The sequence below is a fragment of the Macrobrachium nipponense genome, chromosome 1 (genome assembly GCF_015104395.2).
Source record: "Macrobrachium nipponense isolate FS-2020 chromosome 1, ASM1510439v2, whole genome shotgun sequence".
NCBI lineage: Eukaryota > Metazoa > Arthropoda > Malacostraca > Decapoda > Palaemonidae > Macrobrachium > Macrobrachium nipponense.
In genome coordinates, this window is record NC_087200.1 from 73,661,370 (window position 1) to 73,688,208 (window position 26,839).

At 38.9% G+C, this 26,839-nt stretch overlaps 1 protein-coding gene across 1 annotated transcript; it reads right to left on the reverse strand.

The window, feature by feature from the left end:
• Window positions 1–11,453: 11,453 nt before the first annotated feature.
• LOC135218824 (cuticle protein 16.5-like) lies at window positions 11,454–12,122 on the reverse strand. Its single transcript, XM_064255273.1, has one exon. It carries the CDS (start codon window positions 12,120–12,122, stop codon window positions 11,454–11,456), a length of 669 nt encoding a protein of 222 aa, XP_064111343.1.
• Window positions 12,123–26,839: the final 14,717 nt, after the last annotated feature.

A 26,839-nucleotide genomic window follows, 5' to 3' on the forward strand; every position in this document is an offset into this window, starting at 1 on the left:
GGGCACAGGTGTCAAGGAGAGCATGTGGCTCTTTGTTAGTATGTTAATGACGTCCCTTCTTCTTCTTCTTCTTATTCCCCAGGACCTGGCTATACCAGTCCTTGAGTAGACGGAGGCACCGACTCTGGGGAAAGGCAGAAAACGCCGGCAGGAGCTGAGGCAGCGGTAGCCTGAGTGAAGGTTTCAGGAGAACACCCTACTTCGGTCTCTGCAGCAACCGTCGTAGAGGTGGAACCTACTGCAGGGGAGGCCCTCACTCCGGCTGCTGCGACAACCGTCGTGAGGGGAAAACTCCAGGCTGACTCCTGGTCGGCGCAGTTTCCTGGTTTTCCAGGGAGGTAGGGCAAAGGTAAGGTCTGCCGGAGGTTCATCCTCGGGCGACAGAGGTAAGGATGAAGAAGAAGGACTAGTGATTGGCCATGGGCTGTGGTAAGCTCCATGCCTGTTGGAGGATCTCCTGTAGGAGGATCCTTGATAAGGAGGCGCCGGCGCTGAGCTCGGGGCCAGGCGCAGAGGTCAAGTTCGGTGGTGGCTCTACGTCCAGGCTGGACGGAGCTTGGCACTGCTCAGTGCTGCCAAGTGGCACTGGCAGAGAGTTGAGGTCGACTGGACCTGTGACGGGTACCGGAGGTGGCAATACCTCTCAGCGTGCCCTTGGAAATGGGAGACAGGGGCTCCTGTCTCTTTTGGAAGGCTAAGCCTTGTGGAAAGTGGACATTGTCCGCTGCTGGTAGTCGGCTAGGGCACCTAGGCCAATTCGTGGAGTGCCCTATTACGTTGCAGGTTTTGCAACGGAACTGTGAATGGTCAACCTCCCTCCTTGGTATACGGGGGAGACTGTTGGTGGACGTACTTCCTGGAGGAAGTAGAATTTCGGTGACTCCATTGCTTTGGAGTGAATTGACATGGGATTAGGACCCCTAGGCTTTTTGAAATGTGAGGGAGACTTCATGTCTTGCCCTAGGAGGAGGTCGTAACCTCCTGGAATGTAGCTTGCAACTGCAAGGGTACAAACTCTGGAGAAGTGAGGTCTGGTGACCCTCAATTGGACGGTCGGGGGAAGGATCAGCTTAATATGGTTTGATCCTTCAATGTTATTAAATGACGTCTATCGACGTTAGCCCCTCGGGGGATTCGATCTTCCCGTATCAGGGAGATTTGAGCGCCAGAGTCGTCGTAGGCTCTGACGTGGCTTGGCTGATAATGACTTTGGAGGGGTGCAACAGTTATAGGGCCCTTATCTGGGGGTCCTAGGGAAGAAGGATTGGTTTACGGCCATTTGCGATGGCAGGAATATTGCAATTAGCGCACCCTCCGTAATTTGCAGACATGTGACCCTTGCGGCCACAGTCTCGGCAGAACGTGTTCCAGAACCTCTTCCGTGGCACTGGATGATAAGACCGAGATGCCCCACAGGTTGCGAATCTGTGGAGTCACCAAGGCTGGCAGTGCTCAGCCACAGGTGAAGAGTCCTCTCTGGCAGTGATGTGACGTGGGGAGGTTAAGGTTAAAGGGAACCTCCGTTGAATCACCCTCGGAAGCAATTTCGGGGTTAACTGGTGGGTCTTACCTCTTCCAAAAGGGAGGAGGTAGGCGGTAAAAAGGTAAAAGCTGGCAGGATGCGGCAGGAATTTCTATCTCCGGCACTGGATCAGGACCAGGCTCGCAAATCGAAAGGATGTCAGGCTGAGCCAAGACGGCGGGACTAAGAGAGACAGTGGGTGCAGGGCTGGAAGCTGGCAGAGTGGCTTGAGCTAGGATACTCTCCTTACGGGCCTTCTCCCGCTTGATGTCGAGTTCCTTCTCCTTGAGAGCGAGCTCATGCTTTCGCTCCTCTTCCCTTGCCTTCCTTTCTGCTTCTCTTTCTTTTTCTCTCTGCCTTCTCCGGCTTTTCTCTGGTTTTCCCTTTCTTCCTTTTCTTGCAGGCGCGCGGCAGCCTGCTGCGCCTTTATCCCACTGGTCTAGTGCTGGTCCAGTGTAACCGGCCTCCCTTGCCCAGAGTTATGAGGACTCGGAGCCTCTCGAGCTCTACGGCAAAGAAGTCACGGGAAGCAGGGGAAGACATTTCCCTTAGGCTGCAGTAGAGGCTGATGAAAATGAAAATAATGGCCAGGAAGGGTACGGAATGGAATAGGAGTGCCTACTGTGGAAAGTGGCACTCACTTGGAAAGGTGTTCTGCGACGTGGTAGAGAAAAAGTCTGAGAAGACTGGGTGCTCTGTGGCACTTGGGAAGTGTCCCGTAAGTTGGTGGCACTTCTGGATTGGCACCTTCTAAAGAGGTGAAAAAAATCAAATGGAATGTACGGCGTACGTCACACTTAAGGGCGTTCCTAAGTTTGGGAGAACGCTGGAATGGGCTACCTGTAGGTCCAATACAGGTGCACGGCACTTATGAGGAGGCGTTCCTTGGTTCAATGATCCAAAATGGCGGATACTCTATAATGAATGAGCGTTCCGTAAGGACGGACACGCAGGTATAAGGGCTACCTGTACGTCTGTACAGGTGCGCGGCACTTATGAGGAGCGTTCCTTGGGCAGCACTAGTAGTGCTGGTATTGCGGCACTTTGGGGAGGCGTTCCCTTAGGATGGTCCGAAGATCACTGATCCTCGTACACGGACATTAATGAATTGGGCGTTCCGTAAGGACGGACACGCAGGTTTGTCAGCACTTAGGGCTGGTATTGCGGCACTTCTGGGAGGCGTTCCCTTGTTGAGTGTTCCGAAGGATCACTGACCCTTGTACACGGACACACTAATTATTTGGGCGTTCCGTAAGGACGGACACGCAGGTTTAATGGCTACCTGTACGGCCTGTACAGGTGCAATGGCATTTATGGAGGCGTTCCTTGGAGCACTGGTATCGTGCTGGTGTCCCGTCCCGGACACTACAATGCAGTATACTTAAATATACTGAAGTGAAATGGCACTGCTCATGGGCAGAGTGTAATAGTGGGGGAGAGAAAGTAAAAGGTGGGAGTACTTCAGCAGCCAGTCGATGGACAGTGTCAAGAATTAGTGGCACTGTAAAATGGTAAGACCTGACGTGCACTGGTGGTGGCCAGTCCTAAACTGGTAACTACTTCCCTGTCTGGAGTAATGAATTGGCGTGGCACGCTGTGCGAATTGTGCTTGCGGTATAACGCAAGTCTTTTGTGATAAAAGAAAATGAAAAGACCACTCGGGCAACGACAGGTAATGGAAATTTTAGGAATGCTCAGTCCCTCGCTGAAGTACTCGGTAAATGAAATAAATAAATGCTTGCAAACTGCAATGGACACAGGCGCGTACGTATCACGCTGTGTAAATGAAAGACACAAGAGACTAAAATAATGTTAATTCTGCATGCTATAATTAATGGTAAGATGTAGTACTCTTGGCTTCGTGAATACTGTGTTCTGGTTTTCTCTCTCTCTCTCTCTCTCTCTCTCTCTCTCTCGGAGAGGGTGAAAAAATTATATATGGATGAACTCCCTTATATTTGAATTGAACTAATGTTAGTCTAATATGACGCAACTTGCGTTAAATGATTTACTTACGTTAACGTTTTTTAATGAAAGAATTGCTTTTGGATAACGTTTTATGAAAATGATAACGCGCTCGTGTGAACGATTTTTACGTTAATGTTAGCGGCTTGCGCTTATGAAATGATTTGCGTTTCAATATGAATTTTACAAAGACGCGTTTTACGTTAACAATTCTTGTGATTTACTCTACTTGAGATTTACGTTAACTTTATGTAAGATTACTAGGTCCCTGTGAACAGTGAAATGACGGTAAGGATTTAAAACGATGTTAGCAAACAATTGTGAATGAGGCTACGTTAAGTGCGAAGTGAAATGAAATTTTCGCTCAGCGCGCGAGTGAGCGATGCGAGGTGAAACACATGAAGGAGCTGGGTAGCGCTGCTAGCGCGCAGCATGTCGTTCAAAACAGCTGATTCTCTGTAAATGCGAAGGCAATTTACAACACAAAAATTCTACTTTCTTATTCAAGGCGAATTACGTTTAATTTTTCTGGCAGGACGATAGATACTAGTACAGACATTGATATTATTTACGTTAAAACTTCGTGACTTACGTTACTTTGCTTAAATTGTTTAGATAATGTTGAAGAGGAAACAAACATGGCTGCCGCTGTGAATTAGACGAAGGTTGGTTGGAGAACCGCGCAGGCGCGAGAATGCTCTAAGCTGAATTTAAGCTGAGAGGTAGCGGTTACCAACACTTGGAATGAAAACTAAGTTAAAAATGGATACCCTAACATATCACAGAGACAAAAGAATTGTACACTTCTTTTGCCGTAACTATTAGTAAAACACTCCTAACTAGCTAGGCTTTCAAACACCGCAATAAACCCTGGCAAAGCACTTCCTAGTTTTTGATCTGGTTCTTTCTGGCATCTATTCTACACACGTGCTCTGTCTCGTCCGACGAGGACAGCACAAAGTAACAGAGAATTCGCGGGGCAAATTGTTTGCTCGCCGCTAAAATAAAGCTCTGGCGCGTTCGCCGTTACAATAATAAGATTTCTACCTACGCTCTTTTAAACACTTCTACAATAAAAATACTTAAAACGTACCTTAAGCTAACATTGGTTATAGAATAATCATATTAATGAATGGAATACCTTACCGTGAGTCATGTGTCTTCTTTCCCTGCAAGTGCTTGATTTACTTTTTGTAAAATAATTTACAGTTTACGTTTTACAACGGATGACGCGATTTACAAGCTTTTTTTTTTTTTTTTTTTTGTTTTTTTTTTTTTTAAGCAAGCTAGGTTCATATCCTCGGCGAAGGTCGACAATTTTACGTATATAGGGCCTTGAGAGAAGCTAAGATACGTAAACGGAAATAATTGAGGATTTCAAGAGGGAATTGCTTGAACTTACCGTAAACTGATAGTTATTAATCTCTTTCTTTAGAGGGAAGGTCGCCAGAAAACTCAGCTCGTTACTTTAAAACTATTTATTTACAAAAGGCCCGTGCTGGCCTGGAGAAAAGTTAAATGAATTGGCCCCCACGTTGGGGCTTATAGTCTCATCCAATTCAAGCTGATTTTCATTCACTTGGGTTTAATGCACACTTGCGGCAGAGAGACGGCACGTGACTCATGGAATCTGGAAAAGAATCCCAGATTAAACGAGATAAAAGGAAAAATGACTTCTTGCTTGATTAAGGCTAATTAATTCTCTACCATTGGGGAAGGTAAACTCGAATGGTTTCAATGAGGTATGCACGAAAACTTGGTCTTTAACAAGTCACAAAGGGGAGCACGTGGCCCGATGAGGACAAAGGGCTTCTGATGTAGAAGGGGTAAAAATGAGAATTGAAAATGAATTTAGCAAGAGTCTTATTGGTAGTAAAAGGTGCTGGGTTGAAGTTTACACTTTCAGACGTACCTTTATGCAATATTCAGTGTATCCTTGTAGAAGAATGCGGTCTGACCTCTGTTCAGGTCTGGGGTTCGTGTCCACCAGTGCGTCGTGGGTAGGCCTAATTTTGGGAGGCTGGCAATTTGACCTCTGTCCGAGATCACGTCTCGCAGCCGACTGAGAGCGATACTGGGTGGTTTCGAATCACGGGGCTTCCAAAAACCGCCTCGAGCATTGCCTGAAAGGTGGTAAACACAACGCCAGCAAATTGGGAAGGAAAATAGGTCTTATTGTAGAAGTCCCTAAAATCCATCTCGAAGCCTAGCTACTCTTGTGACTTGCCTCTCTTACCCTAAGCTTCCGTCAGACCGGAAATATCGTTCCTACGACATACCCACTCTCCCAACAACAGTAGCTTCAGGAGACGGCATGGCTGCTACTTTTATAATTAAATATAACTAAAACTCTACTGGAAGGCGAGGCGTTCTATAGACGTAGCAATTCATAAACAAAATAAGTTTTTTTTTGTTTTTATTAAGTTTTTTTTCAAATCGGAGGAACTTTGGACTGGGTTATATTTCAAGGAAGATTTTATTTTATTATTTTAACAAATTAATCATTAGAAAACTATATATTTTGATCCTTAAAAGTATAGAATTATAAAATTAAGCCCTCGGATACATGAATTTTAAAACCTTCACATTTCATTAAGAGTTTGAACGTAGCAAAATCTGAAATTTAAATATTACGGCTCTTAACAGCTGATTCCACATGCTTACTGTCGTCCAAAACGACGGTACAATAAGAGAGGCAGTGATAGTACGCATCGCGCCAAGCTCGAATCAAGATATCTGTCTATTTCTTGCAGACTATAGTGGCTACACACAAAACAAATAGATAGATCGTTGCACATCGAGTATCATACCTATTTACCTATTTGAAGGAGCACTGAATTGGGAATGAGAGGAAGCAAGAAGGTTTTCCTTTAACTAGATAACCTCGTAACACCTTTCAGGCCACTTCATCCTACTAATTATTTTAAGAGGAACTGCTCAATTAAAGCATCTGTTTCTCTTGGAATCATTGTCGGGGTTTTCATAACTCTTACAGCCTTCCTTCCATCACGAGGCATATCGCCCATTTCATACAAGTCCTGTCCGATTTTTCTGTAGCGTAGGGAGTTTTTCCCCTTGATTAGGACAGTAAATCTGGCCGTTTTCGACAGTTATTTATTATAATAAACTACTATCGGAAACGATCAGCGACCAAAGCCTTTGGCGCGACGATGCAGAGTTTAACATCAGGTGGCTTTGACTCTGGAAAATTGCCGTTGCATTTCCAATGATTGTAGGCCGAACGACCCATATGTTCATAAATCAAAGCTGAAAGAGCCGACGAGGACTGACGACGAGACTCTTCTCGAGAAATAATTCCGCTCGAGGGGGAATCTGAAAAGAGACGGGGAGTCCGGTTTGTGTGATGGGAGAATTTATAGAGCAAAGAGGCTATCCCAAGCTGATGATGATGCGTCAGAGAGAGAGAGAGAGAGAGAGAGAGAGAGCATACGTAATGAAGTCATTATTAATACGTCTTGAGATTATAATAATCATAATTTGAAATTATAATAATCATAATTTGAAATTATAATAATCATAAAAATCACAATAGTAATACTTTTATGATACTGCTCGAGTCACTTCATTGTCAAGTAGTGATGGCGAGAACTGGAGGTGTCAAATGATTATCGCAGAAGGATGTTTATGGAAAATGTGCTTATTTAACCACAATGTCTGCATCAGAAGGTGACGTGCCAAACTGTCGTTAATTTGCCAATTAACGGCGTAATACTTTTTTTGTTCAAGGATGTTCATATTTCTGAGTGGTTATTCCTGTCCCTGATGACTTGTCACAAGTCTACAAATCTGAGTCCGAGAGAGAGGGCTACTCCTTACTTTTATGCTGCTTGGCAATATACTAACAACTAAAAAATGCACTTCGAAGCAATCGAGCTTTTTGTTCAGCGTATAATGCTGTATGAAACTCTCAGCCACGGCCAGGTGGTGGCCTGTGCTGTTGGCACCTGTAGGCTAACTATAACCTTAAATAAAATCAAAACAACTGAGGCTAGGGAGCTACAATTTGGTGTGTTCGATGATTGGAGGGTGGTTGATTGATTGATTGTGTCTATTAAACCTGGCGTCACTACATCTAGATTATTGACACCGAAATGAATTTGAAAAGAAAAAATTAAATTTAAAATAAATTTCATATAAAAATATCTATATATATGTACATAAAATTTTATATATATATATATATATATATATATATATATAAATTCTTACATAGACAATCTATGTATAATTTAAATTTGGTTGAGGAGGCCCGCCTCCCCAATAAATTTATATAACTGCTCTATATTACAATCCTTTCCAAGAATTGTAGCTAGAATAAAATTACCTACTCAGTCACGCCCCCAAGACAGGAACCTATGTCTCAAAATCCCGAATCTGGGACATTCAATCAGCAACTGTTTCACAGTCAAGGGTACAGTACAGTTCTCGCAAAACTGAGGATTTTCACGAGACATCAAGAACCCATGGGTTAGTCTTGTGTGTCCAATCCTCAATCTGCACAACATCGTTTCCTGTCTCCTTGGCATATACGGAGATGGCCAAGGAGACACTGATGACGTGATACTGCACATTTTTTGATTAGTTAAAATATTCTCCGACTGGGACTGCCAACATTTTTTTATTCTCTGACCTACTAGAGGATATAAATCCCGATATGGTAGTAGGCATTTTGTGGGCGGGAGCTGACCGCCGACTTTGCAAGTTGGTCAGCTTTCTCATTCCCACCCACCCAAACATGGGGAGGAAACCAACAGAACTTCATTTCTTTCCCTCTTCTTTTCAGTAAAAGTAGCCATTCCAATATATCTAAAATCAGAGGGTTTAAAAGGTTAAAAGATTCCAGTCACTGAAGAACACTTCTTGAGTCATAATATAAAATAAAATTATTTTCATTCCGAATAAAAACTTCCTTTAAAAGCCTTTAAAAATGCATGTAATTCAGCTGTAAAAATCTATGCAACAGATGATAACCTGTCACTACTCTCTAAATCAGGGAAGGCTACACCAAAGCCGCGCCAGCATCTGACTTTGAGCTATTCGTGGAAACTGCAGTGGAGTTATCATGTTCCAAGGAGTGTTCTAAAAATATTGACCGCATGGCCTCACTGGACAATTCTGTCTTGGTAAAATTAAAATATCTACAGAATTTTACCCCTGGAAAGTTCCAAGGGGGACTAACTGCATATTTTTCTGGTAAAATCTCGATCCTTGTCAAATTCAATTCATGGACAGTAAAATTTACTCTAAAAGCGAATGGATGAGATTGCTTGGGGTGATTTCCATAAAAATGCCAATGCCTTTCCTTACTCATACAAATGCTGGTTAAAGACTTAAGTAGCCTCTGGAATCTATACCAGCTCCGAACCAGCAGACGCTTGTAATGAAGATCCAGTGGCACCTCACCACCATCTACAAGAAAGCTCTCGGTGGGAGATATTTTAAATGCTCCTGTACAGAACCGTGTTCCTCCATGATGAATTGAGTTGAGCATTTTAAGGCTATTTGACTTCGCGGAAGTATACACCTCATACCCATAACTTAATTTTGAAAAGACCAAGGCTTTATATAATCTTAACATCTGAGTTCGGTCTGCACCCCACGAAGTGTGAGAAAGGACTTTCAGCAAATTCATTGCTTTCAAGCATTTTGCCTTCATATATTTCAGATGTGGAATCCAGGTCAGCTTGCTGTCAAAAATCAAACCAAGAAACCTTGTTTCACCAACACATGGAATTCTCTGCCTATGAATGAATAGATCTGGATCAGGGTGGATTCCACTTATACGACAAAAGTGCATAGTTACTGTTTTACTGGCAGAAAATCTAAACCATTAACCTCAGCCCACTTTACTATATTATCAATGTAGAGCTGAAGGCGGCGTTCAGCCACTGCCATCCTTGATGCTGCAAAGGAAATCGACAAGTCGTCAAAAAAAAGAGTATATGTTATATCTGGGGGAATTATTTTAGAAACCCCATTGATTACCAAGGCGAACAATGTTACACTTAAAACACTTCCTTGTGGTACTCCTTCTTCTTGATTGAATACATCTGACATTGTTGCTCCAACCTGAACCTGTAATAACCTATTTTTTAAAAAAGCCTTAATAAACAGGGGCAAATTGCCTCTCAGGTTACATTCATAAAGGACCCTCAAAATGCCATATCTCCATGTTGTATCATAAGCCTTCTCTACATCAAAGAAAACAGTGATGTGGTGCTGTTTTTCAGCAAAAGCTTCACATATTGAAGATTCCATTCGTACCAATACATCAGTTGTGGCGTGCATACTTCGAAAACCACACTGAGCAAGCGACAGATTTTTACCTCTTTCCAAATACCACATGAATCATGTGTTCACCATTTTTTCCATGATCTTACACAAACAAGATGTCAATGCAATAGGACGGCAATTTTCTGTCTTGAATGGATCATTCCCAGGTTGCACGAATGGCAACAATTTTAACTTCTCCCAAAGATTGGGGGAGATATGTTCTCGGTAAATTCTGTTAATAAGGCTTAATAGGAAAAGTCTGGTATTTTCAGGGGCATGCTTAATCACTGAATATGTTATATCATCCAGTCCAGGAGCTGATTCATTACATTTATTCAAGGCTGATACAAATTATCTAATAGTAAAAGGAGCATTGTATTGCTCATGTCTTAATGTATTAAAATCAATTTCGACCTGTTCCATTATCCGTCTTTGAACTGAATAGGGTCTATCATCATTTCTCTTTGCAACATTAGTAAAATGATCAGCGAACTCATTTGCCACTAACTGGGGATCTGCTACCTCACACCCATTGATCTTGATAACTGGAGGTTGACAAGGAGTGAACTTGCCTGCTATTTTTCTAACTCTCCTCCAAACTAGAGTCAGAGGAGTTTTCGAATTTAGTGAAGATATGAACATCGTCCAAGATTCTTTTCGTGCTTATTTGATTTCCATGCGAAAATGAACTCTTGCTTTTCGAAATTCAACACAGTAATATTCACATTTTCGTCTGCGGTATCTGGTGAAAGCAGATCTGATAGTTCTGTGAGTTTCCTGGCATTTACGAGTCCACCAGGGAACTGGCCGGCAGATAAATATGCCCGAAGTCCTAGGTATATATATAAGATCAGCCGAGAACATTATTGTATTCAAAAAGTCAAGAGCATCATCTACACAGGGAAAGTCATCAGCAGAGTCATCTATTGAGCCGTGCTCCTGGAATGTTGACCAATCAGCTTTACCAATGTTCCATTTGGGTAGCCTTGAAGATGGAGGGCTTAATGCTACACTCTCCACTATTGGGAAATGGTCGCTGGTAAAGCTATCATTTGTAGCTCTCCAAATAAAGTCAATAAGGGAGTCATCACTACATATAGATAAATCAATTGCTGATAACATGCCTGTTTGAACATGAAAATCTGTAGACTCCCCAGAGTTGAGAATCCCCACATTTTCATCTTCTATGATGGAATGTAAGCATCTTCCTCTTTGACTGGTGATGATGTCACCCCAAAGAGGGTTTCTGCTATTCATATCTCCCAAAATAACAAAAGGACGTGGTAACTGTAGAATAAGAGATTTAAATTCATTGATGGGGAAGACTTTGTTAGGTGGTAGATAGGGAGAGCTCACTGTACATTTTCTTTGCAAATGGATCTGCACACCTATCACTTGCAATGCTGATTGGATACTAATAGGATTTTGTGGGGTGTCATTTCAACCATACAAAACGTCACCACCATGGCTTCCAATATTTAAATTATACGTGGAATGATAGGATGTATACTCTCGTGGGCTGGGGCACATATTACCAATCATTGTCTCCTGCAGAGCTATATAAACAGGAGACACTTCTGATATGAGCAGCCTTAATTCTTCCCATTTAGCTCTTAATCCCTAACAGTTCCACTAGAGAAAATTATTGAATTTTACTTTCCTTTAGAGGGTGTTAGATTAGAACTCTTTTAAGAGCTTTCAGCTTACAGCCTTGCTCTTTTTTTCTGGAAGGAGACCAATTGTTTAATGCTGCCTTCCTTTTTAGAGGGTTACCAGTCTCAGGAACATCAGACAAATCTGGTGTCGCCTGAGGAGGGGTGTGAGGATTGGACATTGGTGCATCCTCCAAAGCATTTACAGCTGGTACAGCCTCCAGAGAGGCAGGAGTGCCAGGTACACACGACACAGCCTCCACCGAGGCAGGATTACCAGAAATCACTGGTTCTGCTTCCATAGAAGCAAGAGTGCCAGAAACCACTGGCACTGCCTCCAAAGAGGCGGGAGTGCCAGAATCAACTGGCACCACCTCCAAAGAGGCAGGGACACCAGAAATCACTGGCACGTCCTCCGAATAGGCAGGAGCACCAGAAATCACTGGCGCAGCCTCCGGAGAGGCAGGAGCACCAGAAATTACTGGTGCAGCCTTCGAAGAGGAAGGAGCGCCAGCAACAATTGGCACTGCCTCCACAGAGGCACAAGTACGGGTCGTCACTGGTTTTCTATTGGCAGCAACACTGGAAAAGGATATTCCTGGTCTAACATATTGATTCAATACTCTCTCTTTTGTCTTCCTAAATGTGATATGTTCTGTTAACCTTAAAGTTTGAATTTCTTTTTCCATGATGTATACATCACAATTTAGTGAAGACGATGGATGATTGTCTCCACAATGTATACATCTGGCTTATTTATTACATATACCATGCTCTGGTTCACAGCATTTGACACAGGTGGCAGGCTTGCCTTGCAGTTTCTGTCTACAGGACCCTAACATATGTCTGAATTCTTGACAATGCTTTTACTATAGTAGGTAATCGAGTAGAATTGAATGTAATAATCAAATTGGGAAGTGGTACAAAGACTCCATTTACCTTTTTCTTCATTCGTTCAATTCTTATTACACCTTGATCTTTTAATTCTTCTACAAGTTTTTCTTCGGAGTACGTCATCAGCTGGGGTGCATATATCATTCCCTTGGAGTAATTCCAAAAAGCATGTACTGCACATTCTACTTTGACTCCTCCAAGGTGTGATAATATTTTCAGTTTTTCAGTTTCTTTTGCTGAGGCAGATTCCTTCCACCGTCAGCTTTCCTCGATCTTCATTTGAAATCTTAGGCTCTCAGCCACAACACTTGACAATATCTCTATATATACATTAAAAATATCACAACTAGATTCTGCCAGATTAAAAGTCAAATATTTATCATAAGAATTTTCAAATATTCCCGGTCCAATTTCATATATATTTCTGCTCAATTTCCCTTTACTTTGTGTTGGAGCATAGGGTTTCAGTGTAATTACACTGGAAGTGTTTTTTATTTTTCCAGAGTTATTATTTTTCTTTCTCTCTCTCTCTCTCTCTCTCTCTCTCTCTCTCTCTCTCTCTCTCTCTCTCTCTCTCTCTCTGGTTCGATATTCTCTCTTCCTCTTTCTCTTGCTCGATATATATATTTATATTTTCTTTCGTCTTTTCATTAATAAAATTTTTTTGGGAAAATTTGTGTAAATTTCATGATATTAAATTAAATTGTATATGCTTCCTTGTTTTTTCAAAATGTACTGTTTTCTGGAAGAATAACTTGTTTACTGCGTGTATCCTCCAAGGTGTGGCTACCCTCAGGCGTTTCCTCGTTTCTGTAGAGGGAAATCGCCTTTATTGCTAATCTTCTAGTGTCAGTTTGGATATTAAGCCTTCTTTTGACTGTGTTTTCCTCTGTAAAATCAGTTTGCCTCAGTAAAGGGTCTGAAACAGGACCGAAAGTACTCGGCTATCTCGCTTTTTCATTTTTTCCTTCATGGCAAAAACCTTTTTAATTTATACATAGCATCACGTTTTATATACTTCGTGATCAAGTTATTCATATATATATATTATATAGTATATATATATATATATATATATATATATGTGTGTGGGTGTTGTGTGTTTGTGTGTGTGTGTATATATATATATATATATTATATATTATATATATCATCACTAACGAAAAACGCTGTCCGACTATATGTGATTATACATATAATATAATGTGTATATATATTTGCGTGTGTGTGTGTATATATATATATATATATATATATATATATATATATATATATCTATTATACTATATATATATATATATATCCTCACTAACGAAAAAAGCTGTTAGACTATATGTGTACATATAATATATATGTGTATATATATGCGTGTGTTTCTATGTGCATAGTACTTAGTAAAATAATAAACCTACACTTCAGAATTTAACATCCAACAAGAAAATGAATAAGATTAAACGAGAACTGTCGAGGGGTTAATGATCTCATGCACTGTTCATGATTGTCAACGGCACACTCTTTACACATTAAAAAGTAATTCCTTAATTGGCTAATTTCTGAAATATATCAGTACAACTTTTCCGTGATGCCCTGTCTGATCAGAATCTCAGAACTCCCCTTCTAATGCATTCTTTGTAAATGTTTTAGTTCACACAATCAACAGGATAACTGAGTTTTTATTAATAACATAGAAATTATCAGAATGAATGGAATCTGTTCTGAGAACAGATTTACATTCAGCTCCGTCTCTGAACGAAAACTTTAAAAAAGAAATTCATAAAAATACATTCCATCAGCTCTCTTCCGCTTCTTAGAATCTGCAAAGCAAGACGAACAATGTCTTTGCCTTTTCATTTTCAGAGACCCGAGGGATCCCGCCAACTCTGCAGCCATCACAATAAATCAACAGACATTATTATCCTCCGAGAGATAAAAGTTGACTATCGCATATTACTAAAGAGCCGCCATTTGAATAGAAATGACCCCACTTGCAATGTTTAAGAGGCCTCATTATGTGCGTGGGATTTGTAACAAATGGGGAAATTTGGTCCCTTCTATTTGTCCTCCTCTCTTCACTCTAATGTTCCTCTTCAAAGATGTCCTAGACTGGAACGTCCGATCTATGCGTTCACTGAGTCACATCTCTAGACTTAAGCAGGATTCATCAGAAGGATTTGTTCTTCAAATGAGAGGTGAAAACTGAATCAAGACAAGGTTAAAGGGGCAGGACAGCCGTGTGGGAGGAGACTTAAAGGAGCAGATGAAAAACAAATGACAGAGAACACTAGTAAGGTAGCCTAAGGTTACTGACAACGCAAAGTGACTCTAAAAACCATACCGAACAATATATTTTCCTGGCTTCTTTAGTTTTCGTTTTCTGTAAAGTAAAACTATTGTGCCGGTTCTGTCTGTCTGTCCGTCCGTCCACTGCGGTTAGACGGTGTCAAATTAGTAGTTTGATCATCCACCCTCCTATCATCAAACATACTAAATTGCAACCCACTAGCCTCAGTACTTTTATTCTATTTAAGGTTAAGGTTCGCCATGGATCATGCATCTGGCAGCAATTTCCGGAGCCATGGGATACACCCAGTCTACCGGATATGGTGAGCAACTGGAGAGCTGCCGGTCATAGCTCATGGTTTTATACAGCATTATACGTTGTACAGAAAACTCGGTTGTGCCGAGGGAACTTCGGAGCATTTTTTACTTGTTGTGTTTGTTTTTCACTATCCTTCATCACCTCGCTATTATTTGTTTGATGTGATGACCAGCTCCTCAGGTCAGTCCCGACAAATAGTAGTATTCTGAAACTCAAATTTATTGTCCCTGTGGATGCTGCTCCTCAAAGGTAAATTAAGCTCATCGTTTGGTAGCCGATACTCCATTATCTCCAGTTTCGCCTTAATTGGCCACTCGAACTTCAGCTCAATCAGCGCTACAGTCAGGAATTTCGAATATTTTCGTTACAGGGTTCAAGATCAAGCCGAAAGTTCAAGGTCATTTTGCTTGGTTTATAAAATTAACGACTATTTTACCTGGGATATAATATTTTTCACTTTAATTGGATGCTAATTAATATTCCGTCATCAGTAAGCATATGTCTTTAATCTTAGAGAATAAAATGGACCGTCAAAAATCAACACCAAAATGATTACAAATTTACATGGATGGTGTTATAATTAAAATAATCCACTTAAAGAATTCAATTCCTCGAGAATGAACTTCATTCATCAAAACGTACTTGTTCAAATTATTTTTTTTACGATATATGTTACGACGAATATTATCTGATTTTTTAAGCATAATGTTTTCCTGTCTTATTCAAAGAAAAAACCAGGAGTCTGGCAATCAGGATTCATAATAACATAATTTATGAGTACGGAAGTGCAGTCCGTAACCCAGGTGAGAAAACCAAACTGTCAGAAACTTGACGTCCAAACAATAATTCGCATATTCTAATTTGGGGATATGTCATGTCTCGAAATTCTTTTGTGAATTATTTTCTGATACTTGAACTAGAAGTTTTATTGATACAACTGTCGTTTTAAACCCTCACTATAAGTAAAACGTAAAAACATTTTTTTAAGTTGAAAGTAGAAAAACCAGCCGACTCACAGAGGCTTACATCTTGCTGCTGATTGGTCGATGCAAGTGAACAATAAATTCTGGTGGTTGTGAGCATGAGCTTTCAACAATCACAAATAGCTTCAAATGCATTATCCGCTATATTTTACCGTCAAACAGAAAAGAAAACAGACTATAGAGCTATGCGGCTTTATTCGAGATGAAAATTTTGTCCCAAGGTTTAAGGAACGACAACGAATTAAAAAAGAAAATTAAATAATCAAATCATTACACGAACATTACTATAGGCGGAAAATAATGTTGTCTGCCAAGAAAACTGAAAATATTTATTCAAAACTTTCATGCATTCACTCATAACCATTTGACGTTTTTATGGGAAAATGTTTATCATATGAATATCTTCGTGTTCTTTTAAAATTTATGAGGGAAGATGACGATGTTCCCTGGTAAAGACATGAAAATAGACATCGTTTTACTTAGAACTTCTCCGTTTGCAAATTGTAATAATAACAAAGTTGCTGAAACATTGTGTCGCATATAAACTCTTTTGCAAGGAAAAGCCCACGCTGGAATAAGGCTTAGCTTAAAACAACGGCAACATTATATCGCCCCTGTAGAAAGATAGTACCGTCAGTGCACCTCACGAGGTGTACTGTACGCATTACTAAAGGGTGTTTGCAGCGCCCTTTCGTTTCTTAGCTGTACCTACCATTTAATCTTTAGATCCTTGTACTTCACCTCATTTATTTTCTGGCTCTCTTATCTTGCCGTCTAACCACTTCTTTTGAATGCCTCAAGAACTGAATGGCCAGAAATGCCAGTGCCCAGCTTGACACCTTAAATGTCACAAAATTAAAACAAACCAGAATAATACCACTTTACTCATAGGAGAAATCTGGGTGGTAACGGGTGCAATCTATGTTATTAGATAATTTAGTATAATCATTACTGGTGAAGGTGGGAGGCCGTACAGAAAAGTAGATATTCATCAAAAATTGACTGAAGTTGAAAATTATACAATCTTCAATAATGACTGACGTGTTAAAAACAATGTCCTTGAAGTACTATATGTATACATATATATACACAAATATCATATATATATATATATATATATATATATATATATATATATATATATATATATATTATATATGTGTGTGTGTGTGTGTGTGTGTGTGTGTGTACGTATGTATATATGTGTATACCTTATATATACATATACATGTGAATATATAGATATACATTATATTCACACAACACAACACACGTATATATGCACATACATAGATATGTGCATATATATATATATATATATATATATATATATATATATATATATATATATATATATTTTAAAGGAATAAGCCACGAAGGAAAAATAAACAACGGAGTTTCTGCAAGATCTTTCGACTCAACATTACCTTATCTGCTGAGTAAAGGACTTTGAGTCGAAAGATCTTGCAGAAATTCCGTTGTTTATTTTCCTTCGTGGCTTATACCTTTATTTATGGATTTATCACGTTCCAAACTTTCGTGATTCAGTTATACATACATACATACATAAATACATATATATATATATATAATATATATATATATATATATATATATATATATATATATATATACATCGACACATGTTCATTCCTCTATGCATGGATCTCCCATTTTTAGGACAAAAATATCTAGGACATGTGGGATGTTCGGTCCATAAATTTCTATCCATTTCGGATAATATGACACCCATAAAACTCCTCCAGTAATGCGGACTTATCTTTATTGCTGCGATATTACAGCGCATTCTCCATTATTATTATCTCGTTTTCTACATCGTGCCTTGGTCTGTTATCTTTCTTGTTGGGTGTAATGAAGCAAATTTTCCACTATTTTTAGAGTTCGTGGTCATGATTAGAATGAGGGTCATCCCATACTTATCTGATCTGGCGTTGTGGAAACTATATATATATATATATATATATATATATATATATATATATATATATATATATATATATATATATATATATATATATATATATATATATATAATATATATATATATATATATATATATATACACACTTATAAATAAAGGTGATGGCATCATCTTTATTTATACAGAGCAGCTTGCTTCATATGTTTTGTGATCAAGTTATTCACATATACTTATATATATAAGTAAGTATATACTTTTTTCTGGCTCAGTCTATTCTTCATTAACTTCAAACCCCTGAGCATACGTGCCTTTCAGATTCCACTGGCAAAACTTCAAATGTCTCCAGTTTTCTTCCATTAGAAGCGAACAAAACCGCTAGAATTCCACTTTATGTTTTTTCCCAAGTCGATAGTTGTTTGGACTATCCATATGTACTACATATATATGTGTATATATATACATTATATATGTGTATATATGCACAAACATATATAATATACATTATTCATATATATCATGTATATATGTATATATATTTATATATACATATATATACACATATGTATGTAGTACGTATGGATAGTCCAAACAACTGTCGACTTGGAAATGAAAAATAAAGTGGAATTCTAGCGGTTTCGTTTGCTTTTAATGAAAAAGAACTTGAGACATTTGAACTTTTGCCAGTGAAATCTGAAAGGCGTGTATGGTCAGGGGCTTGAAGTTAATGAAAAAAAGAAAGAGGCCGAAAAAAAAATTTTAATTGTTTTGTGGCCTTAAAAATCATACGAACATGAGAGGGCAAGTCATAATTAACGAAGGTCTTAGAAAGTATGCGTTCACTACATATTTTGTTCTGCACGTCTTGTTCTTTATTAATCATTAATCATGGTATATAACTTTAGCTTAAGTAGCTCAAACAATTTCATCATGGTTCACTTTGAGTAAAGCGAAAGAACACAGACATTTTTGGATGCCATTTACGTTCCCCAGTGAGTTGTCTCTAGGCAATAATTAAAACAGAGGCGCTCACATATCTTGCAAACTCGTACATCTACAAACCGAAGTTATATTGGCTTCGTATCAGAAGTTCCTTAATTGAACACTTTGCCGATAGAGCATAGCCAAACTTGCATCAGGTACGGCTGGATGGTTCAATGCCGCTATGTGGGTTTCTGAGCGCACTTAATATAATAATAATAATAATAATAATAATAATAATAATAATAATAATAATAATAATAATATGAACCAATGAAAACTCAACCTGCTCCAAGGGTTCACCAAACTGTACTTGAGAGCCCGCACCAACAGGATATAAGAAGGACTCGCCACTGGAATTCAATCCTGCAGCAGTCATCGCTGGAAAATGTCCTGTAGATCTGGACGAAACGTCGCGTTGGAGAGAGAGAGAGAGAGAGAGAGAGAGAGAGAGAGAGAGAGAGAGAATTGTCTAAGCAACAACGAGAAAGCCGTCATCAGAAAAATAAAGAAGACTCTCTACAATATTAATAGTACTGAAGAAGCAACCATTTTTAACAAAACTTAATAATAACAATAATAATTTTTACTCCCACTACACACCTATTTCTCCTAGAGGAGGTTACTCTGGTGAATATCAGCCTCCAGGTTTTCAACTGTTCTTTTGGGATGAGCCTGCTAGCCCCAAAGCCTTTTGTACCTCTTCTGGCTTTGACTAACCCCAGTTCGCTAGACACTAGGTACTTATTTCACGACGTTAGGACTACAGAGGCGCAATGGAGTGTTCAGATAACAGTCTAAATTATTTTCCTGCCATGGGATCAAACTTTATTCTCTCATTTTGTGAGGCTTTACTTGTTACGCAATCGGGTGTCGCAATGACCAGGGTCTTTGACTTTGGTAATATAATTTGGGGTTTAAACAGTTTAAGATGAAGAAAAGGGTAATCTTTTTAAGATTTAGGCATAGTTAATAATTCATGCCTAGGATGTAACATCTTAATAAAATCTGACAAAAATGAGATGAGACATAATACATATAAGTGGTATTTTAATTCTATTACAATCACCTTTATTTATTGCTGTTGCTTTTTCTACTATCGCTTTTCACGTCTTGTTAAGGAAGCGTTACCAGAACCTGAGTTAGACTTTGCAGGATTGACAATTTTATGAAGAACCTTTGAATATTCGTTCCTGAACTTCAAGTTAAACAAAATTATTAAGAATATATCTCTAAGAACTCCTCTCTTCGTTTTTTCATTAACGCTAGTCTCGACGTTCTTTGTTGCTTTTGTCGGGTGATACATAAACAGAAAACTGCATCTTCATTTTCAAAAGTCGGATAAAGACAGTTCTGAAACAGTGTTTTTAAGCAGGGGCAATATTTTTGTAAGGTACGTTTCTTAACTTCCTGGCTTCTTGTTATTGACTCAATATATATATATATATATATATATATATATATATATATATATATATATATATATGATATATATATATAAACCTTTTCGACTTTTGACAAACCAAACGATACTTTCGACCTCCGACAACCAGACTCTTCTTCAGGAAAATGTCTTCCCTGAAGTTCGTAAGTTTAGCATTCCTAAGTGTTTCTCTAAGGAAATTTACCATAAAAGAAAAGAAAGCACAGAAGTACTGGGAAAGAGCAGTATAAACATTATCATTTGTTATGGCATAACTCTTTTCTTTTTCTTCTTGATAAGTCTTCATTATACTTCTTTCGCGTTGAACTATAATTGCTATGGCTTCATTATACCATGGCCCCCGGAGTAAAAAAAAAGCTGCAAAATGTGTACATGGTACATGAGGTATGGCCTTAGGCAAGCACTAGGAAAGTTATGTCAGGTCATTAGTCACTAGCCGTGTGGGAATGGAGTTTGACTGGGGAAATAAATCCCAGGCACGCAGTTAGGGGAATGAGCTTCATTTTGAATGCGTCAAATTATGCCTTTCAGGGACTGAAGCCAATTACCTGGCCTATGCAGAGACCGAGTAATTATAGCAGTAAAAAGAGTTTTGTCAATCAATGTTTTTCTCAACTTGGTCGTTGTCTCAGTTCCCAAAGGGTGGAGAACACCTCACACCTCACGTACAGCCAGCAACAAAACCGGCGTCACCCCGCCAAACCTGGCTCGGAGAGATCATGCCCTTCTTGCCCTGAAGGTGGCCCACGTTCAAACAACCAGTATATAGTTAGAATAGTTCGAATAGAAGGAGGAGGGATATTACGGTAATCAGACGAAGATATGTAATAATGAATGAAATACATTTGGGCAAAGAGAAAAAGAGAGAGAGAGAGAGAGAGAGAGAGAGAGAGAGAGAGAGAACTATTATACCTGTTTAGTTATTAATCTGCTGCATATATTTGAGACCTTCTGCTTTAAGAAATGTCATCGTAAATTTTTTGGAAAATAATTGTAATGAAATCTTATCACATCATATTGTTTGAAATCGTTATCATATTTTTCTATATACAAGAAAGCCTTAAATATTGTTGGAACTGGCTACTTATATTAATATTATTCAAACGGAAATATGCAAATTGTTCATTATCTTTTAAGCCGCTGTAGTCTCTCTCTCTCTCTCTCTCTCTCTCTCTCTCTCTCTCTCTCCATCAGTCGTTCTGTCCTCCGTCTTATATCACCTGGATCCACTATTTGAATAATGGCAAACGTTTGATATGCTATTGGGATGTGGCCAAGGATCACAAAACCGTAAATGGCTACTCTACCAACTTGTGCTTAGCTGCATTTTCCCCCCTCTAGATTTAACGGATTTTAATTACCTGTATTACCAATGATATATGAATCTGGTCACAAAGATGTTACACACCAGGTTTTGTAGCCGTGGGTTGTATGAGTCATCAAAGCATCAATTTTGCAGGGGTATTATTTTATTAAATAATCTATGCTGAGAACACATTACTTGATATGCTAATCTAGTACTAAAGTATTTGTATTTGTGGTATAACTTAGTTGAGTTACCAGTATTTGAGTATAATGGGTCACTTGGCTCCGCCCCTCGCAACTATCTAGGCTACTTATAGAAAGTATTTTAATTTGCTATATTTCTTATATTGTATATATTTATTATATTGTTTCCGAAACTCTTGGTGAAAATAAATTATGTGAAATGAGATGCAGGGAATGTGTGCATCGGTGCATTAATATAATGATGGTGGGGTATAATGGCTGTAGGTCTTGCAAAACCGTATGCTATCAACATATTATTTAGTTTAGTGTCTCAAATTATTGGGTGAGAGTCTTTAAACCAGGGCAGATCGGTCGTCTTAGCTAACAATCACCCCCCCCCCCCCTCAACCCCCTAGCTCACGCTTGCTCACTCACTCTGCCTTTATTTGTCACTTCAGCGTTGCGGCGGGAAATAGCCAACACACCTTGTCGGTGTTCCCCCTCCAAGCTATTCAAGAAACCCATTACTTTCGATATCTTTTGTTCATTCCCTCTTTTACATAACCATGTCTTTATTTTTGGTAATGAAATAATTGTAAACATTTGGAAAATATAATGGCATAAGAAATGCTGTCATCTGAGTATTATTTTACATTCCAAAAATCTTCCACCAGAACGATCTCATAATAACTGTAAGACCTTGAAACCCCGAACAAGAGGAGGTGCGGGGGTCGAAGGAAATATCAAGGTGGGGGTTAAAGGTGATGGGGGACCGGTGACATTGGGTGTCCTTAATGTAAGGCTTGATGGGGTTCGCTTATCAACATTTATAAGGTGGTGATAGTAATAACTTTACTGATAACAGTTATTATCAATGAGTCTAACTCGTCATGACGACTGGTACATAGCGTTACATGGTTACTGAGATCATCTTTGTATATCTGCTTAATGTCTATTACTATCGTTTACGCAATGAATCCTGGTTTTCCCACGAGGTAACGTGCTACACACAGACATGGATGATCTGTATAACGCCAGTGGTCTTGACAGTCATGTGTTTGCAGCCTTTGTGGAGGTGTATTTGATAATTACGATTATCTACACTTAAGTCTTGGTCGCGGTCGTTGTTTTTATCTATATGTTTGGAATAAATGTTGGAACATATAATATTATGCACCATAATCTATATATTATATAATCATCTATGGCAATGTTTGTGGGATGGCGGCGGCAAACAAAGACAACTTTGCTGTGCACATACTACCTCAAAGGCTGCAAACACACGACTTTCAAGTCCACTGGCGTTATACAGATCGTCCCTGGCTGTGTGTGGCACCTTACCTCGTGGGAAAACCAGATCTAAACACCCAATAATTTGAGACATCAAATAATGTGTTAATAATATACGGTTTTGAAACAACTACATCCTTTATACACCACCATCATTATAATAATGCACCGATGCACACATTCACTGCATTTCATTTCAAATAAGTTATTTTCGCCGAAAGTTTCGAAAACCATATAATAAAAATAATATACTATAAGAAATATAGCAAATTAAAATACTTTCTATATGAGTAGCCTAGATGGTTGCGAGGGGCGGAGCCAAGTGGCCCATCACACTTGAATACTGATAACCCTACAAAGTTATGTGATAAATACAAAACCTCTAGTACTAAATTAGCATACGAGTATATAGTAATGTGTTCTTAACATAGATTAATTAATTAATAAAATAATATCCTTGCAAAATTGATGCTTTGATGACTCAAACAACCCACGACTACAAAACTTGTTGTGTAACGTCTTTATGACCAGATTCGTTATTATTGGTAATACAGGTAATTGGAGTCCAGTCAATGTAGAAACAAACTAGATGCAGCCAAGCACAAGTTGGTAGAGTAGCCATTTACGGTTTTGTGATCCTTGGCTACATTCAAATAACATATCAAACGTTTGCCATTATTCAAATAGTGGATCCAGGTGATATAAGACGGAGGACAGAACGACAGAGAGAGAGAGAGAGAGAGAGAGAGAGAGAGAGAGAGAGAGAGAGAGAGAGAGAGAGAACAGCTGTTTGTAGGATAATGAAGACGAAGGATATTTCCATCTGAATGATATCAATATGAATAGTCAGCTCCAACAATACTTAAGTTTTCTATAAGGAAAATATGGTAACGATTTAATATAGTATGACTGATAAGACTTCATAATTTTTTTTTCCCAAAAAATATACTATAACATATTTCTTAAAGCAGAAGTCTCAGATATAACCATCAGATTAATATCTAAACAAGAATAAAAGTTCTCTCTCTCTCTCTCTCTCTCTCTCTCTCTCTCTCTCTCTCTCTCTCTCTCTCTCTCTACACTGTATGCAATTCTTTCGTTACCGTTCCTCGTACTCTATTCTATCTCCCCCCCCGTTAAAAATCTAGGGTACGACGAGAACACAGGCATAGATAAACACTGGGAAACCTTTCATAAGGAATATACAGAAAAACTGTCTAGATGTATACCATTAAGGCAAATACTAACAAATGACAACCCTCAGCCAAAGTGGTTCAACAGAGAAATTAAAAATAAGATAAGAGAAACACAGATTGCACAAATCAATGAGCCCACACCCAACACCAATAGAAGCAAGCAGGCATAAAGAACTCTGTAGATTGGAGACAAATTAGCAAGAAATGCCAACATGAATGAGGATAGGAGAGTTGCATCACTTTGTACAGAAAACCCAAAAGAATTCTTAGCGCATGTTAATAGTAGGAAATCAATAAAAAATACCATAGTTCCACTAAGGGACAATAGAGGTAACCTGGTGAACTCAGACTTGGAAAAAGCAGTTACTGAATAAGTAACTCAGAAGACACTACCTCAATATCGGAACCGACTGTTAAATATGAAGGGGCAGAACCGTTGGACAAAATAATATGTATAGAAGAGGACACTAAAAACAAAATAGACTAAACTCAACAAGTTCAAATCTCCTGGCCCGGATGGGATTCATCCAAGACAGTTTTAAAGAGCTAAAAGAGAAGACATTTCCTCATCTATATAAACTCTACAGAAAAAGTGCTGAATAAAGAAAGGATGGAAACTAGGTAATGTGCCCCCAGTTTTAAAAAAAATGTCCAAGTGACGGGAGATTATAGACCAATCTGTCTAACGTCGGCCGTTTGCAAGATTTTTGAGTCCATAATTGCATATCAAATTGTGGATCATATAGATAGAAACAACTTGTTGTTAAACAGCCAACACGGTTTCAGACAAAACAGATACTGCCTATAAAACCTCTTAGAATTTTTTCATAACATGCTTGGTATTTGCGACAGTAGTAGAGGCGTGGATATACTCAGATTTCCAAAAGGCATTTGAGAAAGTTCCACACAAGAAACTATTGACAAAAGTTAGAGCTTTAGGAATTGTAGGAGAAATAGCGGGCTGGATCGAAGACCGACTAACTTATAGAAAACAGAGTCGTAATAAATGGTGAAGAATCAGAATGGGCAGATGTAACAAGCGGAGTACCCCAGGGATCTGCCCTTGGCCCCCTCTTGATTTTTATTTACGTTAATGACATTGATGTAGGCTTAACTAGCAGGATAACCAAATTTTCAGATGACACCAAACTAGGTGTAAATGCAGCAGACCCAGATGCAGTGGAAAGTTTAAGATATGACCTAATGAGAATAGGAGAGTGGTAAAAAAAATGGCAAATGTCTTTTAACATGGATAAGTGTAAAATGTTACAAATGGGAACAAACAACCCCCATGCCAGCTACATGCTGCTTAAGAATGACATAAAAAGTGTAGAACAAGAAGAGGACTTTGGAGTCATTATTACCAAGGACTTAAAATCCACAAAACAGTGCATAAAAGTTGAAACGGTGCTGCAGCTCTACACAGCAATAGTCAGACCTCATCTTGATTATACAGTACAGATTTGTTACCATCACCAAGAAAAGACATAGATTAGAAGGGGTACAAGCAAGAGCCACAAAGTTAATCCCATCCATCAGGCAAACAGGTTACCGAAGACAACTAGAGAGCCTGAACATGCATGGCTTAGAAACACGACGATTGCGAAGACAACTAATAGAAACATTTAAAATACTGAAACGCATAACAAAAGTAGACAGTAACTTATTAACGTTATACAATAACCAGACAAGAAATAATGGATGGAAACTAGTTCTGAAGAGATACAACACATCCCACTGTGGTCATGGAATAAATTGCCACCAGAAGTTGTAAACGGCAAGTGTGGAAGAGTTTAAAAGAAAGCTAGACAAAATCATTAGGACACTGTGAATGAACAGTAAAACCTGATTCTAGAGATAAGTGAGTGCATGATGTCTCCTCAGATGGACTAACAAGTCTTTGAGACTTCCTGATCCTTGTAAATTGTAACCCCTCTCTCTCTCACTCTCTCTTCTTAAACTGTATGCATTTCTTTCATTACCGTTCCTCATACTCTCTCTCTCTCTCTCTCTCTCTCTCTCTCTCTCTCTCTCTCTCTCTCTCCTTTGTCCATATATATTTCATTCATTATTGTATTTTTTTGCCTGATTACAATAAATTCCCTCCTCCTCCAATTCGAACCATTCTAACTACGAATTGGTTGTTTGAACGTAATTCACCAATAACGAGGTAAGTAGTTTGTTCTTCTTCCTCTCTTTTTGAAGCCCCCGGACCACAAGAGAAGACTTTACCATTTGTTTATTATTTCTAAAGCTAAAGCCTCAAGTCAGGGTGATGATGCGAGATTAAATTTCGAGATGATGGTGCCTGTCTTTATCACCATCGTGTAGTTGAATATTGCAATGTACCTATTTAAGGATTCTTAGCAAAATTGGAGGACACTGATTATAGGACAAAATCGTTTTCCTGGTAAAGATATAATATATAGATCGGGTAGTTCTCATAAGTAATTGCCTTCTGGTTCTCAGAAAGAATTTTGGGACGAGTTTATTGCCTCCATCTCCAATCGACTACTTTTATTCTTAGGAAAACAAAAATAAGAAGACGAAGAAGACCAGATGATATTAAGTGGAACATGACCAACACGCCTC

Bases quoted from the DNA above. Each gene is read 5' to 3' on its own strand.
- LOC135218824 (XM_064255273.1), bottom strand. From the start codon at position 12,122: ATGGAAAAAGAAATTCAAACTTTAAGGTTAACAGAACATATCACATTT.